General features: G+C 30.3%; 2 protein-coding genes across 2 annotated transcripts; one reads left to right on the top strand and one right to left on the bottom strand.

Moving 5' to 3' along the window:
* The first annotated feature begins 1,660 nt into the window (after nucleotides 1-1,660).
* On the top strand, nucleotides 1,661-7,061 carry LOC113548128 (SWI/SNF-related matrix-associated actin-dependent regulator of chromatin subfamily A-like protein 1). The gene is made up of 13 exons (XM_026948823.1): nucleotides 1,661-2,136; nucleotides 2,923-3,300; nucleotides 3,360-3,475; nucleotides 3,543-3,652; nucleotides 3,712-3,846; nucleotides 3,962-4,139; nucleotides 4,252-4,421; nucleotides 5,137-5,298; nucleotides 5,443-5,604; nucleotides 6,138-6,245; nucleotides 6,327-6,501; nucleotides 6,566-6,751; nucleotides 6,820-7,061. The coding sequence occupies exons 2-13, from the start codon at nucleotides 2,967-2,969 to the stop codon at nucleotides 6,952-6,954; spliced, it is 1,971 nt and encodes a 656-aa protein (XP_026804624.1). The 5' UTR covers nucleotides 1,661-2,136; nucleotides 2,923-2,966; the 3' UTR covers nucleotides 6,955-7,061.
* Nucleotides 7,062-7,365: 304 nt separating this feature from the next.
* LOC113548804 (dynein heavy chain 5, axonemal-like) lies at nucleotides 7,366-26,409 on the bottom strand. Its single transcript, XM_026949876.1, is given in 32 exon segments — nucleotides 7,366-7,659; nucleotides 10,698-11,009; nucleotides 11,485-11,626; nucleotides 11,723-11,890; nucleotides 12,016-12,255; nucleotides 12,323-12,584; nucleotides 12,792-12,984; nucleotides 13,109-13,350; nucleotides 13,353-15,318; nucleotides 15,387-15,554; nucleotides 15,703-15,879; nucleotides 15,951-16,173; nucleotides 16,437-16,663; nucleotides 16,928-17,246; nucleotides 17,426-17,671; nucleotides 18,140-18,834; nucleotides 19,905-20,027; nucleotides 20,099-20,412; nucleotides 20,479-20,628; nucleotides 20,710-20,899; nucleotides 21,225-21,476; nucleotides 21,582-21,818; nucleotides 21,892-22,296; nucleotides 22,914-23,052; nucleotides 23,118-23,403; nucleotides 23,800-24,020; nucleotides 24,092-24,297; nucleotides 24,365-24,737; nucleotides 24,910-25,055; nucleotides 25,112-25,283; nucleotides 25,597-26,292; nucleotides 26,372-26,409. Coding segments are annotated over 32 exon segments (9,822 nt in total).
* Between the last annotated feature and the right edge of the window lie 361 nt (nucleotides 26,410-26,770).

The raw sequence follows: 26,770 nt of genomic DNA, 5'->3' as shown, positions 1-26,770 counted from the left end.
AATACAGGATCCGTTACGATTATTAGATGCTTTAATCAATACTCAATGCATATTAATTTCATATTTATGCGGAAAATACATCAGATAAGATTTCTATTTTCTACACCTATGAATTTACATCTATAGCTTCATATAAAATAATTAACGATTTTTATAAACCTACCTAGTTAAATACTGCCATAGTGTCATATTATTATTATGTTGTGCACTTGCATTAGGCACAAATAGTGTTTGATATTTGGGGAGAGGGGCTGAACGCTGAAGCTTAGTTCTATATTGGGTACTCTTATGATGCTTTATCTTTATGCCAAGACCACTTAAGTCATAGCAAAATCTCTAAAAAAATTTTTCGGGGAACTAAGTAACCTAACCTCCCCCTTATGGAGCCATATGTTTCATATGTTTATACTTACTCCACAGTTATATTTGTACTAGCCACTAGGGTAAACAATTGTACAAAAAAAAAACAGGGCAAGCAATTTTAGTTTATCTCAAAGAATGATCTGCAAAAATTGTATGATAGTTTATAATAATAGTCAAAAAAACACTTGAATAAACATATCGAATAGAAAATAAAAATCTCAAAAAATTAACACACCACGGTAAACAGCGCACGGAATTCAATGCGAGTGTCACATGTTCATACATCTAATTTTACTATACCTATAAATTATAATATAATAATACAATTTTTACATAAAAATAACATTTTAACATCGTTTTATGTTGTTGCAAAAACTGTAGGTATAATTAAAAAGTCGAGTATTTTTTTTTATCTAATGTGTGGGTTAATCACGTGTTGAGAGTATGAACAGTGTTTATTTCATTGAACACTATACACACAAGCATATTATGTAATAATATGTAGATATGAATGTGTAATTTTAAAACCTGTAAATTTATAATAGGTAGATCATAACTCATAATCTTATTAAACATCACATTTCTACTGAAAAACAACCCCATGTTAGATGGTAGCCTCAGTGCCACACATACGACCGTCATCGTCATGCAGACTACAAATATTACATAACAGATTTAATACTATTTTATTCACAACATTAAATACTATTATTATCATTTGTCATACATCTTGAATGGCTTTTAACATAATGATCTAAGTTTTGGATAGAGCAAAATGGTTAGTTTACTTTAATCATCCATATTGACATGTTGTGTATGATTACAAAGGCGTCTCCGGGATCAACATGTAGGACAGGCCCGATTATAATTATTTTAATTTAATTAGTAGTCAAGTTATTAGCAAAATAACGAAAAATGGATTTAAGTTATTCTAATAGTAGGGGTAAGTATCGTCCTTACGGTTCACCCATAGAACACTAGTGTTCACTCCCAAGAGTCGGTACCACAAGGAAAAAAAATTATTAATTTTATTAATACCAAAAATAAAATTTATAAATCATATTCATTATCTTATATCAACACCGTCAAATTCTTGATAATTGTCGGAGGTGATCGGCCAGTGATCACAGATATGTACACGGTCTTTGATAAATAATAATAATGTATTATACATATCTGTGGTGATAATAGTGATAAATGATAAGCCACTTCTTATCAATCGCGTTATCAAATCTTCGTTTGGAGGGAAAATATTAATAATGTAAATTCCAAAGTTGTAATTTGAAGAATTTGAGATTACCGAGAAAGAAGTCGCGAGTCGTCGTTCGTCTTGACTTGTTATTATAATAATTGTAAACTGGCATGTGACATGACGTGTAGTGTGTGCTATAACTTATAATAATATATTATTTAGTATTTGTGGTTTACCTAATGAATATTCTTACAGTATCTATTCTTCTAGTATCTATATACAATTATCATTTTTTTTTCGATACCTAACGCATAAGCTATTAATTTAAATGATTCCGATAAGTTTTGAATACTGAAATACAATATCCGTGTATTACCTAAAATATTGTTAAATAGTATCACAACAATAGTTCTACTGTTATTTCATTACATATGTTAGTCAATTTGTTCCTGTCAAATAACTTAACATGGAACACTTAGTATACACAATTAATTGTGACGTTGAAATATCTCTAGACATACAATTGAACTAACATATGTACTAATAATGTACCTTTTATTGGAATATTTAGTAATCGCTAAGTAAGTATACTAAATATTATTGATTGTCAATTTAAGTTTTTGAAATTTCTCGTGATTTAACTGCTTAGTATAATGTTTTTAATAGATCGGGTTATGAATTAGGGAGATACTTCTCATTAATACAATGTCTATAAGCATTATATCTTCTATTTATAATTGTTATCATATATGATATTACTTTAGATATCCTATTCGATTTTTTTTTAATAATTTGTAAGTTATTGTTTAAATTAATGTAGATCAAAAAATTGATTATATTATTAAGCCTTTTCTATGTTGTTTGGAAAATAAGTTAGCTATTTAAGCATATGCCATAAGTTACCAAAGAGAGCTGCTTTTCACACAATATTGAAATTATTTCCCCATACGACTTGTACAGACTTATTTTTTCATCTTATCAATATTACTACAGAAATGGTGATAGTGTTTGTGATGGGGGTGCTTTAGTCTGACTGTAATCAATAATTAACTGTTCTTGCCATTCTGAGGGTTTAGATTTGCCAAAATTCTTCATAGAACAGCACAAGAGTAACCCACCTACCAGCTAGTATTTGATATATTAAACAAAATTTATAAACAAGTTCATATAATATATTAATGATATTATCCGATTTGGACTGTAAATTTTTCACTAACCATATTGAAAAAGTAATTTTTCATCCCTCCAGCATCAAAATTTAATCTTTTGTTACAGGTGTGACAAAAAATATATTTATCTATCTATTAATTTAATGTAATACGTTTACAATCTAATATAATATTATATTATATTAATTTGTTTAACAGATAAGTGAAGTTAAACTTAGTTATTCAAAGTTAGAAGATTCAACATGTCAAGTTTAACTGACGAACAGCGTAAAATGATTGAAGTGAATAAAAAAGCTGCACAAGCAAAATTAGCAGCAAAATTGGCTCTTAGAAGTATACCTCAGCAAGCTATGAGTAATAATAATCAATGTACATTATCAAAAACTGGAGTAGTCGTAATGCCATCACCTAATGGAAAATCTATCCGTGTAAATTATAATAATAGTTCACAGAATTCTAAATCTAAACCTGTTCATGGTACTTGTGAAATTATATCTAAAGAACGGTTTACTGTACATGTTACCTATCATCAACAATTAATCGATACATTTAAAACAATATTGAGTAGAAATTATGGTAAAGTACATTTTGTATAATATAATTTTACTTAATTATTAAAAAATTTATCTTTTTAGATCCAAAAACATCAGAATGGTCATTTCTTATAAAAGACCATGATCAACTTATGATAAGTATAAAACCTCTTGAGCCTCATGTCAAAATAGAAAAATTACCTAACTTTGTTTTAAAAGTACTGAATTTCTTTATGAAATGTTGTCTATATAAATATAATTAATATCCATTGTTATTTATTTCAGTTGTTTAAAACTAAAGAAGGTGTTGAAACACATTGGTCAAAAACTGACATAAGTAGTATTGGTGATGATATGCTTGATAATCTTTATCCGTTTCAAAAGCTTGGAGTCCAGTTAGTTTTCTATAAAAAAAAAAAAATTATAAATTTTATAAATGCTTTATTTAATTTAGGTTTGGAATATCCAAAAAAGGTCGATGTATTATTGCAGATGATATGGGCTTAGGAAAGACCATACAAGCTATAGGAATTGTAAAATATTACTCAGATAATTTTCCTTTACTCATTGTTTGTCCTTCAAGTATGAGGTAAATAAAAAGAATCTTTATTATTAATTTATACTGTTATTGCATTTAAGTATTATTACTCATCAATTGTTTATTTATTTTGACTCAATAAAAACTATTTTTTATATTATATTAGGTACACGTGGGAAGAGGAAATCCGTTTAAGAATGCCAAATGTTCCTGTAACTGGGATTTGTGTATTATCCAAGACTAATGAACAATTTATTGATCCAGCTGTTGTTATTACTTCGTACGATTTGATGACCAAAAAAAAAGATATGCTTTTAAAATTTAAATTTGGGATTATTGTATTTGTAAGATATTTTAGTTAATATATTATTATTGTTAATGTTTTTAAATATTATTCAGTTTCAGTTTAACTAAGTTAAATGTTTTTATAAATTCTGCTATTTTTTTTTTACCAAGGACGAAAGCCATAGTTTAAAAAGTGATAAATCAGCCCGAACAAAAGTAGCACATTCTTTAGCAATGCAAAGTAAGCAGTGTATATTGTTAAGTGGTACTCCTGCTTTGTCAAGACCAATTGAACTTTATAGTCAGATTAAAGCAATAACGCGAAATAATTTTCTGACTCCGTAAGTTGAAGAGTATACAATTAATATTTATTACTAGCATTGTATATACTACATATTATTAAGAAATTAAAATATTATTTCATAATGTTGTAACTCAAATAATTACATACCTAAGATTATATAAAAAATTTTAAGTACATTTTTAAATTGAGATGCTGTAAATCATAATTTAATAATTGAAAACTCTTATAGGTGTGCATACTAATAGTATTTAAATCTAAATATTAAGTACATTAGTAGTTAAATAATATGTAGTTATTGTTTTGGACAATAATATGACAGTTAACTGCCTTTCATTTCTGTCTTCCTATTATTTTCTCTCTGGAGTAATAGGAAGTAAAACTTAAAAGTCATGCATCAATTTAAATAAAATCTGTTGTGTAGTTGAATGGCTTACCTCTTATACGATTTTAATGTATTTTGTATTTTTTCATATATTTTTTTTAATTGCCAACTTACACTTTTTTTTATTGCTGATGTGTGCCCCTAAGAGCTAGTTTATTCTTAATTTTTAGTTTTTGATTAGATGAACTTAACAATACTATAATATGTATATTTATTTAAATGTATTATCCATCAAAAAATAATAAAAATTTACCGTGTACATAGTAAACAAAAAATTGTAAAATTTAATATCATTTTTGTATTAAAATTTACATTCAATTTTTTTATTTTCAATTCTGTAAATGTTAAATTAAAATTAACATGATTTTAGAATCGAGTATGGTGTCCGTTACTGCAATGGACAAGAAACAAATTATGGTTGGGACTTTACAGGCGCTAGTAATATGAAAGAGTTAAAAATTGTTCTAGAAACACATTATATGATTCGACGTTTAAAAAGTGAAGTATTAAAGCAGTTACCACAAAAAATTAGGTATTTATAACCTCGTATTTCAGTTTTTAAAAATATTTCTATTTATTAAATAATTGAATCGAATAATTATTCCAATGAAGTGGGTATTAAATTTTCAACAAGTAAATTATTTTGTGTACAAATAATTTAAAATTTATATTATAGGAATGTAGTAGTCTTAAAACCAGAAAATATCAAAGCTCGGAGTCAAAACATGGATGATTTAGAAGTCATGATGACAAATAAATCCCTTAAGAAAATGGAAGTTCGTGGTGCTTTATTAAAATATTTTAATCATACTGGAGAAGCAAAGTTACCTGCTATTTGGTGAGTACTAGTAGTAATGCAGCTATATAATAGTTCAATCAAATGACAATTTTGTTTTGTTGACTATTGTTTTTAGGTAGTGTCTTGTAAATAATTATAATTTATTTAATCTACATGATTCATAAGCATTACAATTGAGTCTAAGTTACATAATTTTTTTTTTATGATTTTATATTTTGATAACTATAGTGTTTGATTCCGAGAATTTTTATTTGTATCAATTTTTTACTAGAATATCATACTTTTGAGAAAATTTTAATAATTTCATTGTAAAAAATTAATTTGCTTCAAACAGTTTTGTACAAAGAAAATATTATAAATCTTAATATTACATTTTAAAGTGATTGACAATAAATTATTGTATATACATAAAAATAATTTTATAAACATAATTTATGATCTGTGATATTTATTTTGTAGTATTTGTGTTTATTTTTCAAAATGATTGTAAACTATAACTTTTGTGTTCTGTTTATCATTTAAAAAAAAAAAATTATATTTAATATAAAAAAACATATCATTTTGTTGTTTAGTGATTATATTCTGAATTTGCTTAAAGAAGGAAAAAAATTTTTAGTATTTGCTCATCATCAAAAAGTTATTAATGGTATATGTGATGTCCTAGAAAACAATGAAACTTAGTGAGTAATACACATGATGCATGTTTATTTTATGTGTTTGTACTATTTATTTTTATTGTTTTCTATGAATTTTGCTATTAGTTATATTCGAATTGATGGTAAAACATCATCAGAAGAAAGAAAAAGCGTGTGCGACCAATTCCAAAGTGAAGATATGTATAGAGTAGCTGTTCTTTCAATTTGTGCAGCTAATTCTGGTATTACATTAACTGCAGCAAAGCTTGTTATATTTGCTGAACTTTACTGGAATCCCGGGGTAAGAATAACTGACTAAAATTGAAATGTAAAACTAATTATGAAAAAAAAAAAAATGTTTTTAGATTTTAACACAAGCTGAAGATCGTGCTCATCGTATTGGCCAAGCAGAAGCAGTGACTATACAATATCTTTTGGCAAAAGGTACGGCAGATGATCATATTTGGCCATTGATTCAGTCCAAATTAAATGTTTTAAATAAAGCCGGTCTCAGTAAAGATAATTTTAGAGATGACAGTACTACAGTTATTGTAAGTATTTAAGTCTGTTTTTTAATATAATTTGGAGTTTGTGTATAATTTTTTGATACTTTTATTAGAATTGTTCAACTAAATCAATTCAAATGAACATTCTTGATTTCTTAAATGACAATGATGCTGAACTAGATGAAAATGATTTGAAATTTTTGGATGAAGTTGAAGAATCTCAATGCAAACGTCCACGCAAATGTTAATTTTTTTATTTTTATATATCATCACATTTTTGTATCAAAGTGAATAAAGGATTAGTTATAATATATCACTAAATGTTGAATATATACTTATGTATACAATTAATGTACTTACCTAGTGAATAAAAATAATTTTGGTTTAGTAATGTATTTTAAGAATAAAATTTCCATTCTTATATATTACAATACCTAGGCATTATTTACATTAATAGTACTTGAGTATTAATGAGTTATTATCCAATGCACAATTTTTTACTCACTATCCTATACTTATAAATTGTCTAATATAACATTCTGCCTCAAGATCTATAATCGTCACTTCAGCATTGACGAAAAGCCACTCAAAAGTACAAAAGCAGGGTGCTTCTTTTTGATTTAGTCATGTTTATTATAAAAAATATTGCAAAATATACATTATTTTATGTCACACAGAAGAGCAACACCTCTAGATATCCAGTGGGCCTCTAACGTACCCTTTGGCGACTTGAGACGCAATTCGCACACGTACGTTAATCCCGTTCTTGATGGCTTTTTGTAAACGGGACACTCGTAGCCGGGCATTAACTTGTTTCCGATCGTATTTATCGCGTATATGTGTATGACGGGCATTTCCGTGAACATGATCTTGTGGAGCGATTCCTGCAGTTCCTTCTCCTTCCTGTTCCAACTAGCCCCGTCCAAAAACAGCCCGTACACATAGACGCCTTCCTACGGGTCGGGAAAAACGAAAGAACATAAATGATCACTGGGTTGATTACTAATTTGTTGTGCGTTGCCCAGTTTTTTTTTTTGTGTCTTGTCATACCCTTTTAGCGCATTAAAGAATCTTAGCACTTTTAATAACGATCAGGTAAAGAAAAACAAATTTGGAGAATAGCGCCAATTTTACTTGTAACCAGTTTTTGACAAAATTGATTTTATTTTTTGGTACTGTAGTGTTTTATGTATAAATTCAACTCTATGGGTACGGCTATACAGGATTGCCAAGTGCGTACTTGCGCACCGGTCACTGAGAAAATCCCGATAGACCCTCTTAAAATTATACGATTTGAGGGGACCTTACCATATAAATACCTAGCCTTCTAAGTTAAATTCAGTACCTAATTTTATTATTTTTACTTTTTAACAATTCTAATTAATAATAGCCATTAGCAAATAATAGTATTATACGTGTTTATAGAAAATAGAAAAATTCGTCAAAAAACAACAGATAACGATTTTCGTTTAATATTAATTACTGATAATGAAGTTTTTAGTAGATTAGTCTATGCGGATAGATATATTAATATACCGTGTACTTGACAAAAACAGATATTTCTAATCAAAATTCTTAATTTTTATAAATTACGATAAGAACTTAAGTCTAGTTAGTAGTTAGTATAATAATCAATAGACAAAGCGTACACGGTAATATGATATCTGTATACTGACTGTTTCTGTTTATAATAAAGATATTTGTAAAATGTTTAATAATTATCTATAATAATTTAGTATGTTTTTTTTCAAATTTCGTCGTCGGGAATTGTTATTTCCGACAATTTCATCAAAATTACCATCATAAAGTTACCGTAAGTTTCTGATTTTTTAATTTCTAGTTTAATATTTATTACAAACTATTAAACAATAATTTGAATAAATGTATAGTAGTTAATATTTCGTGTGAAACATTGAATTTTTTTCATAATTAATAATACTCTTAATGCATTAATGGTTGTAGTCAATGTTAATATTTGTTTTTGATGCTATTGCAATGCAAGTATTCTTAAGTTATAATTATATATAATATTGACGTATTGTATCATGTAAAATTGTGTTTTTTGTCAATATAAAAATGTATGTACTTTTATGATATATAAGAAAAAAAACAATCACTCATGAAAAATGTACCTTAAATGAATTTTATTTTATATAAATAGAAAACCGATTTTATTAAAATATATATTGAAATGTATGATAAATGTTCCAACGACAAACATTAATCGTAAATAATATAGACACTCGAAGTCGGACGTTTTTCGTTTCCACCAAATCTATTTCTACTTACCTTTCTAAATTAAAGTTTAAACAATATATATATAAATTCCAATAAATACGTATAGTACCTATTCAAGATTCACACAGCTACTATCGGAATACTCATAATTTTGATGTTGTTGTCATAATATTCATGATGTGATATAGGTTAGTTCAATTTATATTTATTTATTTTAATGGGTGTGAATTAATTGGCGTCAAATTAATTATATCCTATACTGATATACCTTTATCTTCAATATCCAATGTGTTTATCCTGAACCCTATACATATATCAATGATTGATAGGTGGGGAATACGCAGTTGCCCGAAACAGAACACTTTAGGGCGTAATATTTCCCACTTTCCCTTCATATATAGCACGTTTGGGCACATATATTTGTTTGCATATATTAGTATATCATACTAAATCTGAGCCTATTAGCTTAACACAAAAGACATCGCAATAAGGTTGGCTCAATAATCTTCCAAAAATATTAAAGTTTATCCTAATTTAATTTTGTACATTACTAATTTATTATGTACTAATATTATTGGATACTATGTATCTTTTCAAAATGTGGTCCTAAATTTTTTTATGTAATTTAATATTTTTTCTCAACATTTTTTAACTAACTTTAGTTTTTTTCAGATTTGAGTACACATCACCTTCGATTACTAGTTACAATATTCAATATTGTGCCCAAAAATTGTTTTCATAAATGCGCCCAAACGGGTTATGCCCGATCGATAGCATTGTAGATAGACTATGGGGCTCAAAATCCATCTCAATAATGTAGGTAAAAATAGATTTGGCGAAACGAAAATCGATCCTTTTTCGTTTTGGCAGAAATAAAAATTATATTTTTGACGGAAACGATGACCGCCCTCGCAGTTTGGCAGATAGAGATAGGATCATAGACCACAGTATTTAACATTGTTTGCCGACTGCCGTTATGTTTTATTATGCTGTTGTATTTATAGTATTTAATATTTATAATTAATAATATATAATATATATATGGCAATATCCTAATGATATTTTTCACTTATTAATAAACCCATAATGGGAATAATGAATCTTATTATTCTTATTTGTATATAAAAACAAGAAAGACGATATTATACAATTTTTATTTCATCGTTTCGAAATTGTAATTTTTTGCGATTTAGATTTCTCATCCTCCCTTATGTGTTTTTTTTAATGACCAACTACACACCGCATTTATGTATTTATTTAAAATCTGACATTACTAGGCCCTGGTATAAATGTATAATAGTTTATAGAAATAAATAATAATACAAATAATCCGAATTCCCTATGTTAGCTGTAATAATTAACTTACCTAAACGTATTACTTAATTATACTTCGTAACAGACTTACAAGTACTATTGAACAAGTGAAGTGTACTGCGGTTTGCGATACAAAAAATAAACAACTAAGCGGCTGAATAGTATTTTATCGCAGAGCGACGACGCACATCAACAATGTCGTATACCTACTACAGTACTACTTATATCAATTGTACGTGAATATTTAAATATTGTGTAATTATTTGTTTCCATGTTACTTATCTCCTGCATGACAAGATATCAATTAAATTAATTTAAATTATACTGCAGAATATCTTAAAAAACCAACGAGTACCCAGAGTACCCAATAACGGACATTATGCACGGAGATGAGGGAAGATATTATGAACACTAAAATATTATGATATTTTACACTCACCAGTGGTGACTTTTTGATGTCATGTTTGTAGTACAACGTTACTTCGTTCTCGAGCACGATGTTGTCCAGCGTCCAGCCTTTGTGTGCTCTGGATATTTCTTGTTTCATCGCCGTAAGGAATCCCTGTGGGTTGAAGAAACCTGTCATCCAAAACTGCGCCGGTTTTTCCTTGAACACCCACGCCGTGATCTGGCTGTGTCGGTTCAATAATTCGTTGAACCAAAAACCGATGGTTGATGAAGTCCAAGAGGACCTCAGCCAATGTGACGGGATGCGACCGTCGTACAAGTAATCCAATGTTTCAGATAAAACCTGTAGTTACGAATCGTTAGATATGACGTTATATTATTATAAAATACATACAATATAGAATAAAATAAAATCGATAAAGAATAATTTTCGATTGTTATTCGATGAAAAGATTTCAATTAAAATTGTAAGTATCAAATTAATTTATAAACATATTATTGCCCTAACACAATTTATATGAATATTAATAAACTAGTGTATGAAAAGTGATAATACAATATTTATTTACATGGGTTTTGATCAGTATTTTGGAGTGTAAAAATATAATTGCAATAATTTTTTCCTACGAGTAATTTATATGTTATTCTTAAATATTTATTTCACTTTTTTTCTAACATGTATCTTATATTACACAAATTTATAAAAATTAAAAATATGGTCAAATGATAATAATTGAAAACAATGATTTAAAAGGTAGACATCTCGGAACCTGATATCAATACTACCCTTTTACACATAATTATTGTAGTCTATTTACTTCGTTCATAATGATTATTCCGTCAATCGCTAATAAAAGGTCTTCCAGTGTATTTTTCACTATTTCGGTAACCTTTTGGATGCGATCGATTTCTTGTCCTAAGAATATATTCATAGGTTGCGTCGGACCCATCAACGTTAACCTATTATAATTCGAGAATATTTATTTGTGTATTTAAACAATTGAATTTTTAATGTTATCATTATAATTAAAAAAAAATATTTTTATTTGTATTTACCTTTCTTTGATGGTAAACATATTGAAAGCTAGGGGCAGCTTGTTCAACAAGTCCGTACTCGTATTGTACACTTTTTCTTCGCGGGTCACTTCACTACCACCACCAGAACCTTTTGGCTGAATCATTATTATAGTGTTAAACATCTCTTGAACCACATTAGTTTGGTACCTAAAAACTTATACTAGTTATTGTAATATTGTATAATATATAATATTATTTTATTTGTTATTTATATAGATATAGTATTGTTTGGTATATTATATTATCATGTACTGATAAAATTTAATGCTCACGTAATATCGGTGTTTGGATGAAGTCCGCACGCTTGAGGAGGATCTTTCAGTGGCATTTCATCGATTGCTGATAGATATTCAGATAGTTTATTAAAAACCAACACATTGTATCCTTCGTAGAAACAAAACTGTTCGCTAAACATTTCGTTGGTAAACCAAAGTTCGGTAAAATTATTTAATAGTCGTCGGTCATAGTCATCGGTTACCCGGCCGCCATAATGCACTTCGGCTAACATGTATCTATAACCATAATAATATATCGTAATGAATATTACGTAATATTTAAATTATTTTAAAAAAAACCCACCTTAAGGCGACCCAGTTGACTTCAGAGGTAGGTTCCATCTCATCAACCATTTTTTGTAAGTATAAAGTTGATGAGTACCAATCTGATGTGTTGAATTCGTATGGTATGTTCCAACCAACGGGCCCAAACTTTCTACGCTCTTGAACGACAGAATGGAGGAAGGAAATCACATACAATATTGGTTTGTATTGTGTTATGCTGGAGTAGACCAACGTATCATCTCCCATATTGACAAAAGTTCTCATCAACCCGGCTCTTAATCCTAAATATACGTTTTCAATGAATTCATAAATTACCTACAAAATAACACTCTCCCAAAAAATCGCTAGTGTATTTAAATCAGCTGTCATAAGTTTATTCGTATAAAATTGTGAATTGGAAATAAAATTAATTGATTTTTCTGTCTGAATTATTGTTTGTTACAATTTTATTTAGGTAACTTAGGAAATTTACTCTTGGATGTTTTTACCTTCTGGGGGCTCATAAGTAAAATGTATTGATATTTGTAGAAGTGATATCGAAAATTTAGGATGCACTTCTGTGGTTATCCATATTCTAAAGTTTTCTTGAGTAGACATGGCCACTTTTGTGTTAATATACGTAAACGTTTCTTGCATGAAGTTTAAACACAAATGACAATTTTGGAGTAATACCCATCCACCCTAAACATTTATTTCATGTATATTAATTTAAAACCTATGTATTGTAAATAGACAACATAGATAACTAATATATAAAATGTATATGATATATTTTAAGTATTTTATAGAAATTTTAAATACTCACATTGGCTGCACATTCCTTCATTAACCTCTCGGCGTGAACTTCTTGTCCTTGACCCATAGATACGGAATAGAACGGTATTTCTAATTTTTTTGCAGTATTCTCAATAAGGTTACTAGGATCAGAACCCATGCTCAAGAAACAAATCATTGGCGTAGTACTTTTGGATTCAAGATACATCTCTTCGATATCGAACATCACAGTTTCTACGTATTGAGGCCCTAAAGATTCTTCGACGTAGCAAATGCTTGGTTCATTGTCCTGTCCGGACACCACGCTCTTACCATTAATAACCTTTCGAACACGTCGAGCCTGTCAAATCCATCTGGCATTTTTTCTTTTTCCGGACTACTCTTTTCGTACCATTTTTTCCACGAGCTTCCATTTATTTCAACTGCGGTCAATATTGATTGGAATGGCGGAATGGTTTGCAAAAAGCCTAAGTTCATCCAACAAATATCAGTCACCCAATCAAATGGTTTAGGCTTGATAGACGTTATATCAATTGAAGCACCACCTTTGATAAAATATTCAAACTGACTTCTAGTAATTTTTCCTTTGTCTAAATCTATTTTGAGTGTCATGAGTATAGTAAAAAGTATTTTGTGCTTCTCGTATAAACCACGGCATTTATATTTAAATATGGCGTAAGTCAAATATTCAATGATGTTGTTTATTCTGCGTTCGAGCATAACAGTTTTTTCGGAGTTTGATAACGATATATCAAACTGTTCTAGGAATTGTTGTAACGAGTTCTGATACATGGGATTAACCATTCCCATTTCTACGATTAAAAAGTATAGAACTGAACCTCGAGTGGCAATCGGACGGTATTGTTCACGCATCCTACTTATTGAAGCTTGTGTTTTGTTCGCAACCTCTATTTTTTCACTGACATCAGTAGCTGTATCCTTGGTCTTATTCAACGTATATAAAACCGATTCGTCGTCTACTAATGACCCTTTAACAGTAGTTAATTTTATCAAAAGGTCATGTTCTAACTTTTGCATTTTTCGTTTTTGTGAAGTAACTTCGGCAATTAATTCAATACGCTCTTGTTCTAATTCTTTTTTCTCGATTTCGATTACTCTACTTAATAATTGATCTTCCAACCCTTTAATAGTTACAGTAAAATCGATGATTATGCATTTGGCGTAGAGTTCTGGAGGATACGATGGATTTCCAAGTTTTGAAGTAAGATATAATCGAAAGTCGTCACTCACATCAATTTCTTTATCTCCTAATAATACATTCACGAATTTACCTTTTATGTAATAGTTCTTCTCTAATACGTTATTTATTACCGGGTCGACATCTTGCTGTATATCATGAATCAATAACGGTTTTCCCAACGATAAACTATCTTCAAGATAATTCCTGAAATATTTATCATCAAAGGTAGTAACAACCATGTTATTTACCGATTCTTTATTTTTAATCCAAGCTATTCCTTGACTCTGAGGATCAATCATAATTGGATATTTTGACGATTTTGTTACAATAATACCGTTTTGAATCGATAGTTCATCATTTGGTAGTCCTTGGAGATTCCATTCGCTAATAGTTGGAGGGTCAGCCAATTTTTCAGACACATTCAGATTTGGGGAATTTGGAATGTTCCTCTCGTTTAATTGATCATACCACGATTGCAAAATTTTTGTTCTATATTCTTGGTTGAATGGCCCAGAATAATTTAAAAATGCTGTCAGTATGATGATATCTCCTAGTGAATATTTTATTTCCAAATTAAAACCAGCCAACTGATGTTTCCATCTCTTACGTTCTCCTTCTAAACCTTCAATAAGTGCTGTTGCCGACATCATTTTATTCTTACATTTATTTGCTTCAGCTTGAATTAATTGCTGTGAACCTAAAGCAACATTTAACTTTCGTTTTGCTTCTAACAACTCTTTATTTTTTTCATAAGCTATGGTCTCCGCAGCTTTTAATTGTTCTTTAGCTTGGATATGTTTACCCTCTTGTTTAGCTAAATTCGAAATCAATGGAAGCACTTCTTTGTTTACATTATAAAAATCTGACATGGCTAATGTCCAACTAAGAAGCCCGGCTACATTTCCGCATGCCAATTTCGCTTTTTCGTATGTATAGTCTTGATACTTGAAATATGGTTGCAATAGATCAATTGTTTCTCCATTGATTTGATTTTTTGGATAATTTTGAAGATTGAATAGAAATCTTGTGTCAGACATTAACTAAAATAAAATAATTACTTAAGTATTATTGTACCGTTATTATGATATGTAGCATGCTGAGAATTTACTTTTAAAGATTCCTTCCAATTGGGTTCTAAAAACATTTTGGTTGTATCCAATATGACTTTCGGTAATTTTCGTTGAAAAAATATGAGTACGGAATCCATAATCACCGTAATTAAGTAAGGTGGCTTGCCTAATTTCCGCACGGTAGCTATATCAGTTGCTGTTAGAGTCTAGAATTTAAATTTGGTTTATTTATTAAAAAATTAAATATTTTAATTTATCTATTTATTGTGTACTTAACGGGGAAAAATGAATATACCTATTATAAAACTTGAAAAAATATTATGATATTTAATTAAATTTAATTATTAATTTTACCAATAAAGCTGCTTCGGCAGCATCTAAAGCTGGTTTAGCTTTAGCAAGTTTAATTTCAGCGATCTTTTTCTCTTTTGAAATGCTCTTTAATAACAACTCAGCTCGATCTTTCACGACAGCTACTTCGGCTTTACTTATTTCTGCAGCTTTAACCACGATGTTGACTTTAGTCGTCACCTATGAGAACCAATTTAATGTTTAAATTATTACGTATCGAAATCATCAATCTATTGTCTTCAGAATTCTACCTCTGTACTGGCTTCTGTTGCGATTGCCATTTCTTTTTCTTTTTCCGTCAATTCTTCTTTCAGCCGTTCCACTTGTACCGAAGCGTCGGCAAGTTTCTCTAACCCCAATATTCTTTGCATTTTCATTTGCTCAATTTCATGTATATTCTTTATGTACAAAATTTTATAGTCATTTACAAATGAAAGGAATGATTTTGGTGTAACAAATATTTTTCGACGAAACCTTGAAAGAAATTTAATAAATAAATTGACGGATAATAACACATTATGTCGTTGTTAATTGTTACGTGTAATTTATTAATTTAAAATTGTAGTATATTGTACTTGACAAAAATTTAGTTGTAAGTACGCTTTTGAAAGAATGGTTATAACTCTGAAGAGCAATAAATTTACAACTTGACGTTGTTTTGTATTAATTTATGATTTGCAGCTATAGGTATGTGTTATAAAAAACGTTATATTTAAATATGACACACTGACACCCACCTTTGGAAGTAATTTGTACAATCTGTTGCCACGTTATCGTGTATAATTCCCAGCAATTGTATCAATGATGTCTTTTCCTCCATTGTACCGACCACTGAAAAGTTATCTAGAAAATGATGAGATACTGCTAATAGTGCATCTGTGGGCCATGCGGTATACCAATCGATAATGCAACCAGATATAATACCAGGAAACTTTAATGAACGTAAACGAAAACTTTCTCCAATCTGTAAACAAACAAAAACACAATTTATACAATTCAATTAATTTTGTTCTCCTTGACACTAAGAGGTCGAATTTAAAAGGCCATTTCAAGTCAAACAGTCTTACAAATATTAACATATTTAAATATTGATTACTATGTTAATAATTTATACATAGAAATCGGGTTTATTAAGACATTATAAGTGAATGTATTCAGGCGTAAAAAAGGTCTATGTATAGCAACATTCTGACCGAAAAAGAGTGTTTATTAGCTTATATATACTTACTGGTGAAAAACATAAAACTAAATGTAAATTGTTCATAGCTTGTTTAATGAAAAATTGGTATAAATTGTCCATAGATGGATTTCCTCTAGGCGATCTCTTTTTAAACAATGGAATTATACTATTTAACATTTCTTCGAGTTCATCTTTGGGGAACAAGTTAGCAACTTCTCCAGAACTTAATATGTTGTTAATATACTCAAGAAAAGACTCTTCTTTGATATCATTATCTGTGAATACGAATGTGGTTTTTACATCTTGGATTCCGGCGAATCTATAAAGTATTCTGATATCGTCCAGGAAATTATTGACATTATATGACCTAAAAATTTTAAAATAAACAGCTGGTTTTATGATTAAAATTCATTGGAACTTCAAATACATGGACAATCGCATGATAACAAGTAATAATATTTAATATGATAATGATAAGATTTATATATAATAATTATATAAAATACTACAAATCGAAATAGTAATTTATGAATATTCAATAACTACCTTGTTAGAAAGATTGAATGTTGCTTATATTTAGCAATAAATGACGCCAAAGTGGTCACCGATCTCCGACCAGAACCTCCGACGCCTACAAGTAGACCGTTTCCACGAGGTATCCTTAGTATACGAGATATGATAATCAGATGTATCATACAGTCTCTGAAAAAGACTAAATCTACTACAGAACCACGAGTCGCTTCTTTCATCTGACCCATAAACATCAGCATTCTATCTTTTAATACTTCAAAACTATAAAATTTGGAATAAAATCAATATTAAAAAGCAATATATATATAATTATTAGTATATATTAATATTTATTATTATATGTACGAATATAAAAAAAAATATCTGTGTATTTTATACCAGCGGTTCCCAATCTTTTTGAGACTATTACCCATATAGTTAGGTTAGATATTAACAAATACCCCTCCCTCCCAAAAAAGTTAGTAAAAAAATAACGAAAATAAAATATATATTATGATTATAGTTACGATTTATTTTAATTTTTTAAACGAAAAAAGTAAGAGTTACATTACATTAATTAATTATTTATTTAATTACATTTACAGTTATAGTAGTATAGTACATATGACTAAATAGATAATAAGTACTTAAAATTAAAATAAATAGTTTAACTTTTCCCCTCAAAAAATCGTGTTTTAATCCCATTGGAGGTAATTACCCCCAAGTTGGGAACCGCTGTTTTATACATACTCTTCAATATTCTCGTAAATATTCGGGGTCTCGGGTTCGAAGTCGTCAGGCTCGTCACCAGTCGGGTCGACCATGTCCCGCATAAAGTCAACAAATACAATCGTTTTCATGTTTGCTGGCATCATTCTGTAAGTTTCGCGGCCAAGGAACTTCTCGGCCGAGGACCGGACCGTCTCCAAAAACCATTCCTTGTCTCGTGCGCTAGTCAGCTTGTCATAGACTATGCGCTGCAGTTCGTGGCACCACAATCGCAACACCATTTGGACGTCCTGACACTCAGCGGAGCATACCTGCAACATACCTTCCCAGATTCGGGACAGGTCACGCAAGTTGAATACGTAATGAAAATTGGCTGGCGTTGGTAGTAGCTTTTGCTTCGTCTTCTGCCACACGATTCGGGTGAGTTCCACTAGCCTGGGTAAGAACTGCACGACCTGGTCGTTGAATCGCTCCACACAGAAGTAACCACAACCTAAGGCTCCGAATATCTTATCCATGGACGTATCCGATGGTAGCGTGCAGTTAAATATACAGAACTGCCGCTTCAACCTGGGTGGCACGTCATTCCGGCCGCCACCAGGATGTATCATGGCGCCCAGCATATTGACACCCACGATGTTGATGTAGTCACCGGGTTTTGTCAGTGAGTAGAATCCTTTATTCTCAAGAAGTTGGCGCGTGATCTCGTTCGTCACCTAGCCAGGTATAAATTAAGAAAAAAAAATTATTTATAAAACATACCTTGTACAATATTATTGTGACCAATAAATATTATGTTAACGCGTTTTAATCTGGTACCTTGACCACTTACAAATTTTGGTCCACCGATAAGAAATATTTAGATTTATTTAAATTCTGAAATTGACGCTATGAGCGCTTTTAATGGAGCATTAAAAACCGAATAGTGTATTATTGGAAACCTAGAATGGAGTTTATAAGATAATCTGAAGAACTTTGGATTCGAATCGTTAAACAAGATTGATATTGAGAATTTTGGCGGGTTCCCATAATTGGACGTCTTAAAATAGTAGTAGTTGTAATAGTAGTATACAGCAATAGATTGGTAGATAGTTTTATATTTTTTGAGGTTAAGATCGGAAAAAATAGGTGGAGTTGGTACTTTATTTTTTAAGTGAGGTAACCAAGTAAATCATCGATCGATGTTGATGTTGAAGTATCAAATACATTAGGAAGAAGTTAATTGTTGGAAGAATGTATGGCCTGCTCTCTTTCGGAGTGAAATTGTACTATGGATGGATGGACGCATAGGCGCACCAAAATTAAGCAATCTTCTAGTTAGGGTTTTAGAACAAGATGGTAGTGACTAGGTGAGAAAATTTCAAGTTTATAAAAAACGTCTTAAAAAAAGAGCCAGTAACCATTGCGGCTATTTGTAAATACGAAAAAAATACACCAGGTCAGCGGCGTGAGATGGACCGTGCAATAGCGATGTTCCCCAGCCGTGGAATATGATCGATGCAGTAGTGTCATCTTACGTCGAAATTCGGCGGGGTTCGGTATAACTATAGAAAAACTGTTTAAAACACCGTGTCGTGACCATACCTATATATTATGTATAATCCGATTTGTATACAAGTGTCATTTAAAATCAAATTTATAGCGAGAAAATACATCAATAATTGTAAAAGTCAACATGAATCTATAAGATATTTATAGAAATATTTTTAGCATATAAAATAAATATCACATGCTACGTTTTAAGTCAAAATGTATGTATCGTAAATGGTAAATTTTAATAATTTACTTGATCTCCCCAGTCGTTAATGATCGGCATGTTAATGTCATCGATGAATATTGTCATTTTACGATTACCTGGAGGACCATAGGTAGTGCCAAATCTTTTCTCCATATACCCTTCGACAGTACTCTAATTGAAAGGAAAATGGTTATTTTTTTAATATTTAATACTACTTTCGTGTAAGGTTCTCGTTTTCTCACTTGAAACATGTTAGGGGTGGTAGCCGAAGAAAAGTTAAGCATTTTGCTCATTCTCACTTCGGGATCAAACTCTTGCATATAACTTTTGATCATTACTGTCTTTGCAGTACCTTGTTCGCCGATTAATAGAACATTTTTTTCTTGATTTGCGATCAAAGTAATCAAAAACATGGTACGCACATTGTCCAAATTCGGTACCAGTATATCACCGTACACTGGTATATAATCACTAGGATACGTATATGATTCTATCAACGTTTCCCAGTGTTGCCATTGTCCATCTTTTGAAATAGTATAATCATAAATTGATTCTCCTTCCTATGAAAAAAATAATATTGATAAATTTTTATCGACAGCAAGTCACTTTTCTTCGAATTGACGCACTTTAAGTTTTGGGACTTTAATTTTCCCTGTCATGTCTTTTAAGATGAATTCTTCCAGTAATAATCTGTTGTCTGATTCTAACACGGCAGCGATACTCCACATGATCGCAAACGTATATAACCGAGATAATATGTTAACTGATAAATCTATTACGCATTAATAATATATATTATCATTATTTATTTATAATTATATATATACCACATCCGACATCCAGTGATATTTACCTTCGTTTTCGGGGAACATGCTTAAGAGTCCATCAAGTATATCACATGTTTGATGAATGTAATGAGGTTCCAATAAAACCATCTTAGGTGAAAGCCTAGATTGAAGCATTTTTAATAATTCGTTGTAAGAATTATCAAATATATCTTGAAAACAATTGGACAAATGTGTTGATTTAGTTTTTCCCCATCCCTAAAAAGAATAATTTAAACTATACAATATAAATGATAATAACACACACACACACATACACATATGATATATATATATAATGTGTGTGTATTTAAATTGTTCTAGGAGTTTGATCAAATTACATAAAGACATAAAATACAAGATGAATAAAGTTGTGTCTTTTTTATTATCACCCTTTTATGGATGATACTATTCGACAACTTAACAATCAATTTATTTGAGACAATTAACTCTTTATCAGTAAAACTTATAAATATAAGTATTAGCTGGTATAAGTATAAGATAAATCATCAGATTAAAAAAAACACACAATTTATATACATACTCCGAATATCACTCTCCATGACAATACGGTGGCCGAGAAAAAAGTCATTCCCATCCTAGATATGGTCGCCGGAGAAGCATTGTCCACGTTGTCCGGTTCGAAACAAAGTTTAGCATTGGGGGCCATGACAATCCGATCGCCATTTGCCAAAGTAAGTGTTTTGTTATCGTCCAAGACCGAGTTCAAATTTTCTATCCAAACCGCATCTACAGGACCGTCTAATACTAGCCAACAGTATTCGTCTGGACTTAGCTGTGATAAAATTATTGTACCGGGTATAATAAATTATAGTGTGGTAACTTGCCACAATAACATGAAACTGATGGAGTTTATTGTTTAAAAAAAACTAAAACATACTTTTAACGTTCTCCTCCAGAGCGTCGAAAATATACCGTCAGTCCAATCGTTCGTAGCCACGTCTAATCTCCCGAACATCTGCGATGCCGTGATTGCTTTTGGATTCATTCGATATTCGAAGTGTGTTAATCCAGTTTTGGTTAAAGCTGATAAGAGACAATGAATGGCAGTGGTCTTACCAGAACCGGTGGGTCCCAATATCATCAGCCCGTGACGTACTAAAGACGTTTCATATACCTTAAAAACGAAATAAATACGAACCACCATACAGAATAAATAATATATAATAGGCCATAAGGTACGTTAGTACTTGAATGATTTTTAAATTCCAAGAAGGATGGTTGACCAATTGTTTCTCCTCACACGAGCTCAGTATAGCTGTTTGTAAGTCTTTGTACGTAGACGAAGTAGATTTCATGCCAACAAACAAATCTTCAATCAAAGACAAAAAAATAGTTTCATCCTGATCGACTAACTTTGAAACGTTCATTCCCTTTAAAACTCTCATGAGTATCGTTTCTTCAGGTTCACTTGAGTTGCTTCTCCTCTGAGTGCCAAGAGTACGCAAAACAGCCAATATATTACGCAGACCAAAATCATAGTGCACCTGTTTACTCAATTGCTCTTCGCATAACTGGTATAGTATGAAAAACTTTTTTGATAGGGGTTGGTTGTTTTTAAAACCACAAGCTGCTAATTTCACGCGTATTATTATCTAATAACAAACATGCAACAGCCCGTTATTGATACGTTTAGTAAAATCCCGTTAAAAATGTCTGTTTTAATTATTTGTCGATGGTTATTATAGTAATAGTATTCGTGTAAAAACAACAAATTAAGTAAAAATTAAAATATATTATAATATGAAGTAATAAATATAATAATAATTATATATATATATAATATATCGTTGATATATGTAAAATATTCAATAAGTTTAAAGTGCTCATTCATTTAAACTAAAATATACTTTATATACACAATATCAACAACTATAATATTAAATATATGTATACATTTAACACACGTGTTTGTAGAACCATTTCCTTAAGGAATGATATAATACCTATGATATTTAATTAGATTTAATGAGGAAATCCAACTTTAATAATAAAATAATTCCTTGTACATATTCAACTCGGAGTTGGATTTGTTTCATTAAAAACAAAAAAAAAGTTAAATAGGTAATATCATCTTAATGTTATTATGATAAATAAATGTTATGTGCGTTTTGACTATTAATGTTTCGCTATAATAGTTACTGAATTCTAGTAATAATATCAATAATAGTAATATAGATAAATAAAATTTATTAGTTGATAAATAAATTACCAATCGGTCGGGTACCATCATGGCTACACTCCGAAAAAGGACTTTTAAGTTTTCTGGTAGTTCTTGGCGTCCAGCATATCCCGGATTCATGGTTAGGAATATAGCAAATTCCTGATTCATGGGAACTGTATCTCCATCGCTAGAAAAAGAAAAAAATCGGTATAAATCATCATTACGCCTACCAATACACTGAAGTTCAAATACCTGAAAATGAATGTTTCTTTGTTGCCTTTGCGAGCCATAAACACAATGTATACTTGCTGGGCGGCTACCGAAAGTACAGGAAGTTCAATCCGGTTGAACTCATCAAAACAACCCCATGTACCCGAGTGCACCAAGCCTTTGAAAATACGACCGAGTCCTCGGTAGTCCATTTGATCTGAACAATTAAAAACAACCACATATTTTCCGAGTGATTTTCCCATGTCTTTTGTCGTCTCTGTTTTTCCTGTTCCAGCCGGTCCCGCTGGCGCACCACCCATATTCATTCCTATGCATTACCACACACTTTATATATTAAATATAATTCGTAAAAAGACGTATTGCGTTTAAAATGTATTTAGCTCAATGTTTTTGAGTAGTAAAAAATATTTATTTTTCATAATTATAGCTCTAGCATATTTCAAAAATTATATTATTTATTTATTTATAATAATTATTATGAATATTAAGTCACTATATGACTATAGTTATTTCTTTACGGATTATAACATATACAAATAAAATCGACTTTTTTAAAAACTGGTGTAACGTAAATATTCTTGTATGCTTGTTGTAATTTGTTTATTTTTCACAATTATTAAGCAGTAGGTTTTTTCTATTTTACACCCTATGTAACAACTAGACAAAACTATGATAGATGTGTATGTTGTCGCCAATTTCTTACCAACTGCTTGGGCTAAGGTAATGTAACAGCGATCGGTGAGTGGAGTGATCACGAGTCTATCCGAACAACCTAAGAACTCATTTTGGTACAAAAATAACACGTCGGTTATACGAACTTCACATCTATCAAATTCTTCCGTGTAATAAAATCGCTCTTGTTTCAACCATTCAAAATCAAATAAGTTCGTAATCTTCATTTGGTACAATGATTCGAAAATGTCTCTGAAATATTTACATGTATATTTAAATTTCTGACACACAGAGCAATACATGTTCATGTATATTTTTGAAACCTTTGGTGAACATGGATCGTAATTAAAGTCTCGTAGTTTAATCTTTCATTTTTGGTTAGATTCTTAGTAGTAGCATCAATGAGTATATTGAGAAGCTTAATAAATTCTTGATTAGTGTCTTTCATAATTTTTTTCATAGTAACTGAGTTTTTAAGTGCATATTCTGTACGAATTGTCCATAGCATTTGTAAGCCGATGAGACCCATCTGAAAATGAATTGTCAGATAAATAAAATATAACCTACACCTATGTTATTTAAAATAATATTCGCACTTGGGCAGGAAATTGTTCAATCATTGTTATGATTGAGAATTGTGTGTCTGTCATAATATAGTTATCCACGTTCGCTATAAGTTGATTCACGGAAAATTTTGATTCGATAAGCAAAACATTTAGCCAATTTTCCACACCTCCAGAGCACAATACCGGGTGTTCTAATGAGATTTTTTCACCTTCTTTAGATACAATCTGTAGTACTTTATCATACTCGCTCTCGCTGTATATTAATTTTGCTGTATTATCAAAAAGACTAAGTAAATGAGGTCCAATTTTGTGTGAGTTCGAAGCTTGACCCAAAATTTCCAATAATACTGGGTCCGAGATAAAGTAAAACCTTGAAAATATGTTTCTTTTTTGGTCCAAGTACCTAATAGATTAATCGTTATTAAGTATATATTTATTATTAATAAAACACTTATTTCAAAAACGGTCTAGCCATGCAAGAAAACGTGAATTAAAATACTTCTCTTAATTCTTACGAGGCGTCCCGCAAATAATTAAATAAGTATACATTTTCTTAAAATCATATCTTTTAATACCCTGCTAATGACTTTTGACACAATTCCAACTGTTCAAGCATATATGGTAGTAAAATTTCCATTGACCCATCACCGGTGCATATCTCAATAGCGTTTTCGAGAAACCGTGCTTTGGTCATCAAAGTTACCCACAATTTATCTATAGCCTAAACGCAAACCATGTAAATGAGGCGTTGATAAAAACAATGATAAAATAATTTACAGTGAAACGTTTTGTTTCTTGTGGCAATTGTTTAGATATATCACCACCCATAAACACAGCTTCTAGATACATCCAAAGATTTTGCACAAGGATCCAATTTTCTAAGACTTGACCGGTTACGGCAAATTTCTTAACCCAATCCATTATTTCTGACTTGAACGCGATATTATACCTAAAAATATTTTAAAATCGAGCATCATAATTTTTATTAACTAGATACTAAAAATATTTCGCTAGCGAGTAAATAAACTGTTTTTATTTTGTTTGATAGAAACTAACAAATTTTTGTTAAAATAAAAAAATAATGTTTTTATTTACAATATGAACTATTTATGCAAAATATTGTATTTTTTGTAAAAAAATCCTTAACTATAAAAACTGAAAAAGGTAATAAAAAACAGAAAAATACACACATCATTGTAAAATTAATAACCTACCTGTCTTATCTTGCATAAAACACATACACTATTTATTAAATGTTTTACCTATTGGACGCTAATGAGCTCATAATCATTTGTGAGTCTTCCAGTATAGCCACGACTTCCGCTATTTCTTGTCCTTTTATAAGTAAAAATCCTCTGTTTTTAAATTGAGCCATTTCTATTTTTATAGTTGACCAATCTAATATTATCTGTCGCAATTTTGCTTCTATGTCAATCTCTTTGATAGCTGTCTGACATATGTCTTCTAGCTCGTCTTTATTTTTTAATAAAGGAGCAGACATAATATCTTTGAGCGCGAAATCGCGGTCGTTTATAGGGAATAGTGTACCAGTCGCCTTTTCTATCATTTCCCAATGCCTTGGCTTTAACGAATTCTTAAACATCATTTCTACTAGAATCATTTTATCGGACCATTCGTCAATGTTGTTTTTTAATTCTTCATATGTTGGCCATGCCTTTAGACCTTTAGGTAGTTTACGACACTTTGAAGTGTACTCTGACAAACTATCAATAATATCGTCTATTTTTAAACGGTTCCATAATGTATTCGACCAAGTTTGAATTGAACGATTAACCGAACCATACAGATCATAAAGTCTTTTCAGTAAGTTAAAAACTCTTTTAGTTTCAGTCAACGTTGGATATGAAGTCACTGGCATCTTAAATAAACGCTCCCCTTCTTGATAACGCTCCATTAACGAGACTAACTCTTCAAAACGGTCTTGAAATAGTAAAACCCTAAGAAAAAATCAAACAAGTTAAGTTTAAAAAAATAAAATAACAGCACTGTAATATTAGATATATATTTGTGTTTAACCTCTCAGCGGCTTCAAAAGGCATTAGACCTTCAACCATAGGTCCTCTTTCGATGAACTGTTTATCAAAAAAGAATATGTCTGATTTAAGATTTAATATACCTTCTTGTAATTCTATGCTCAAAGGTTTGTATTTATCCAAAAGTCTTTGCGGTGCGTTGCACATCTATACAATAATATCCATATGTTTATATTATTATTACTAATTGTTATAAGTGTGCTCTTCATATTTAATGATACATAATTATCAAACCTCCAATTTGAGTTTTTTATATGTTTCAGTGAGTAAATTCAACTGTCTCTCATCATCAGCTTTAATCGGGACTCTGTATTCACTTAATAAATCATACACGTCAATAGTCATTTCTATATCATTATCCAAATCTGTTAAATTAGTTTCC

The sequence above is a fragment of the Rhopalosiphum maidis genome, chromosome 1 (assembly GCF_003676215.2).
Source record: "Rhopalosiphum maidis isolate BTI-1 chromosome 1, ASM367621v3, whole genome shotgun sequence".
Taxonomy (NCBI): domain Eukaryota; kingdom Metazoa; phylum Arthropoda; class Insecta; order Hemiptera; family Aphididae; genus Rhopalosiphum; species Rhopalosiphum maidis.
This window is presented reverse-complemented; position numbering and strand designations above follow the sequence as displayed.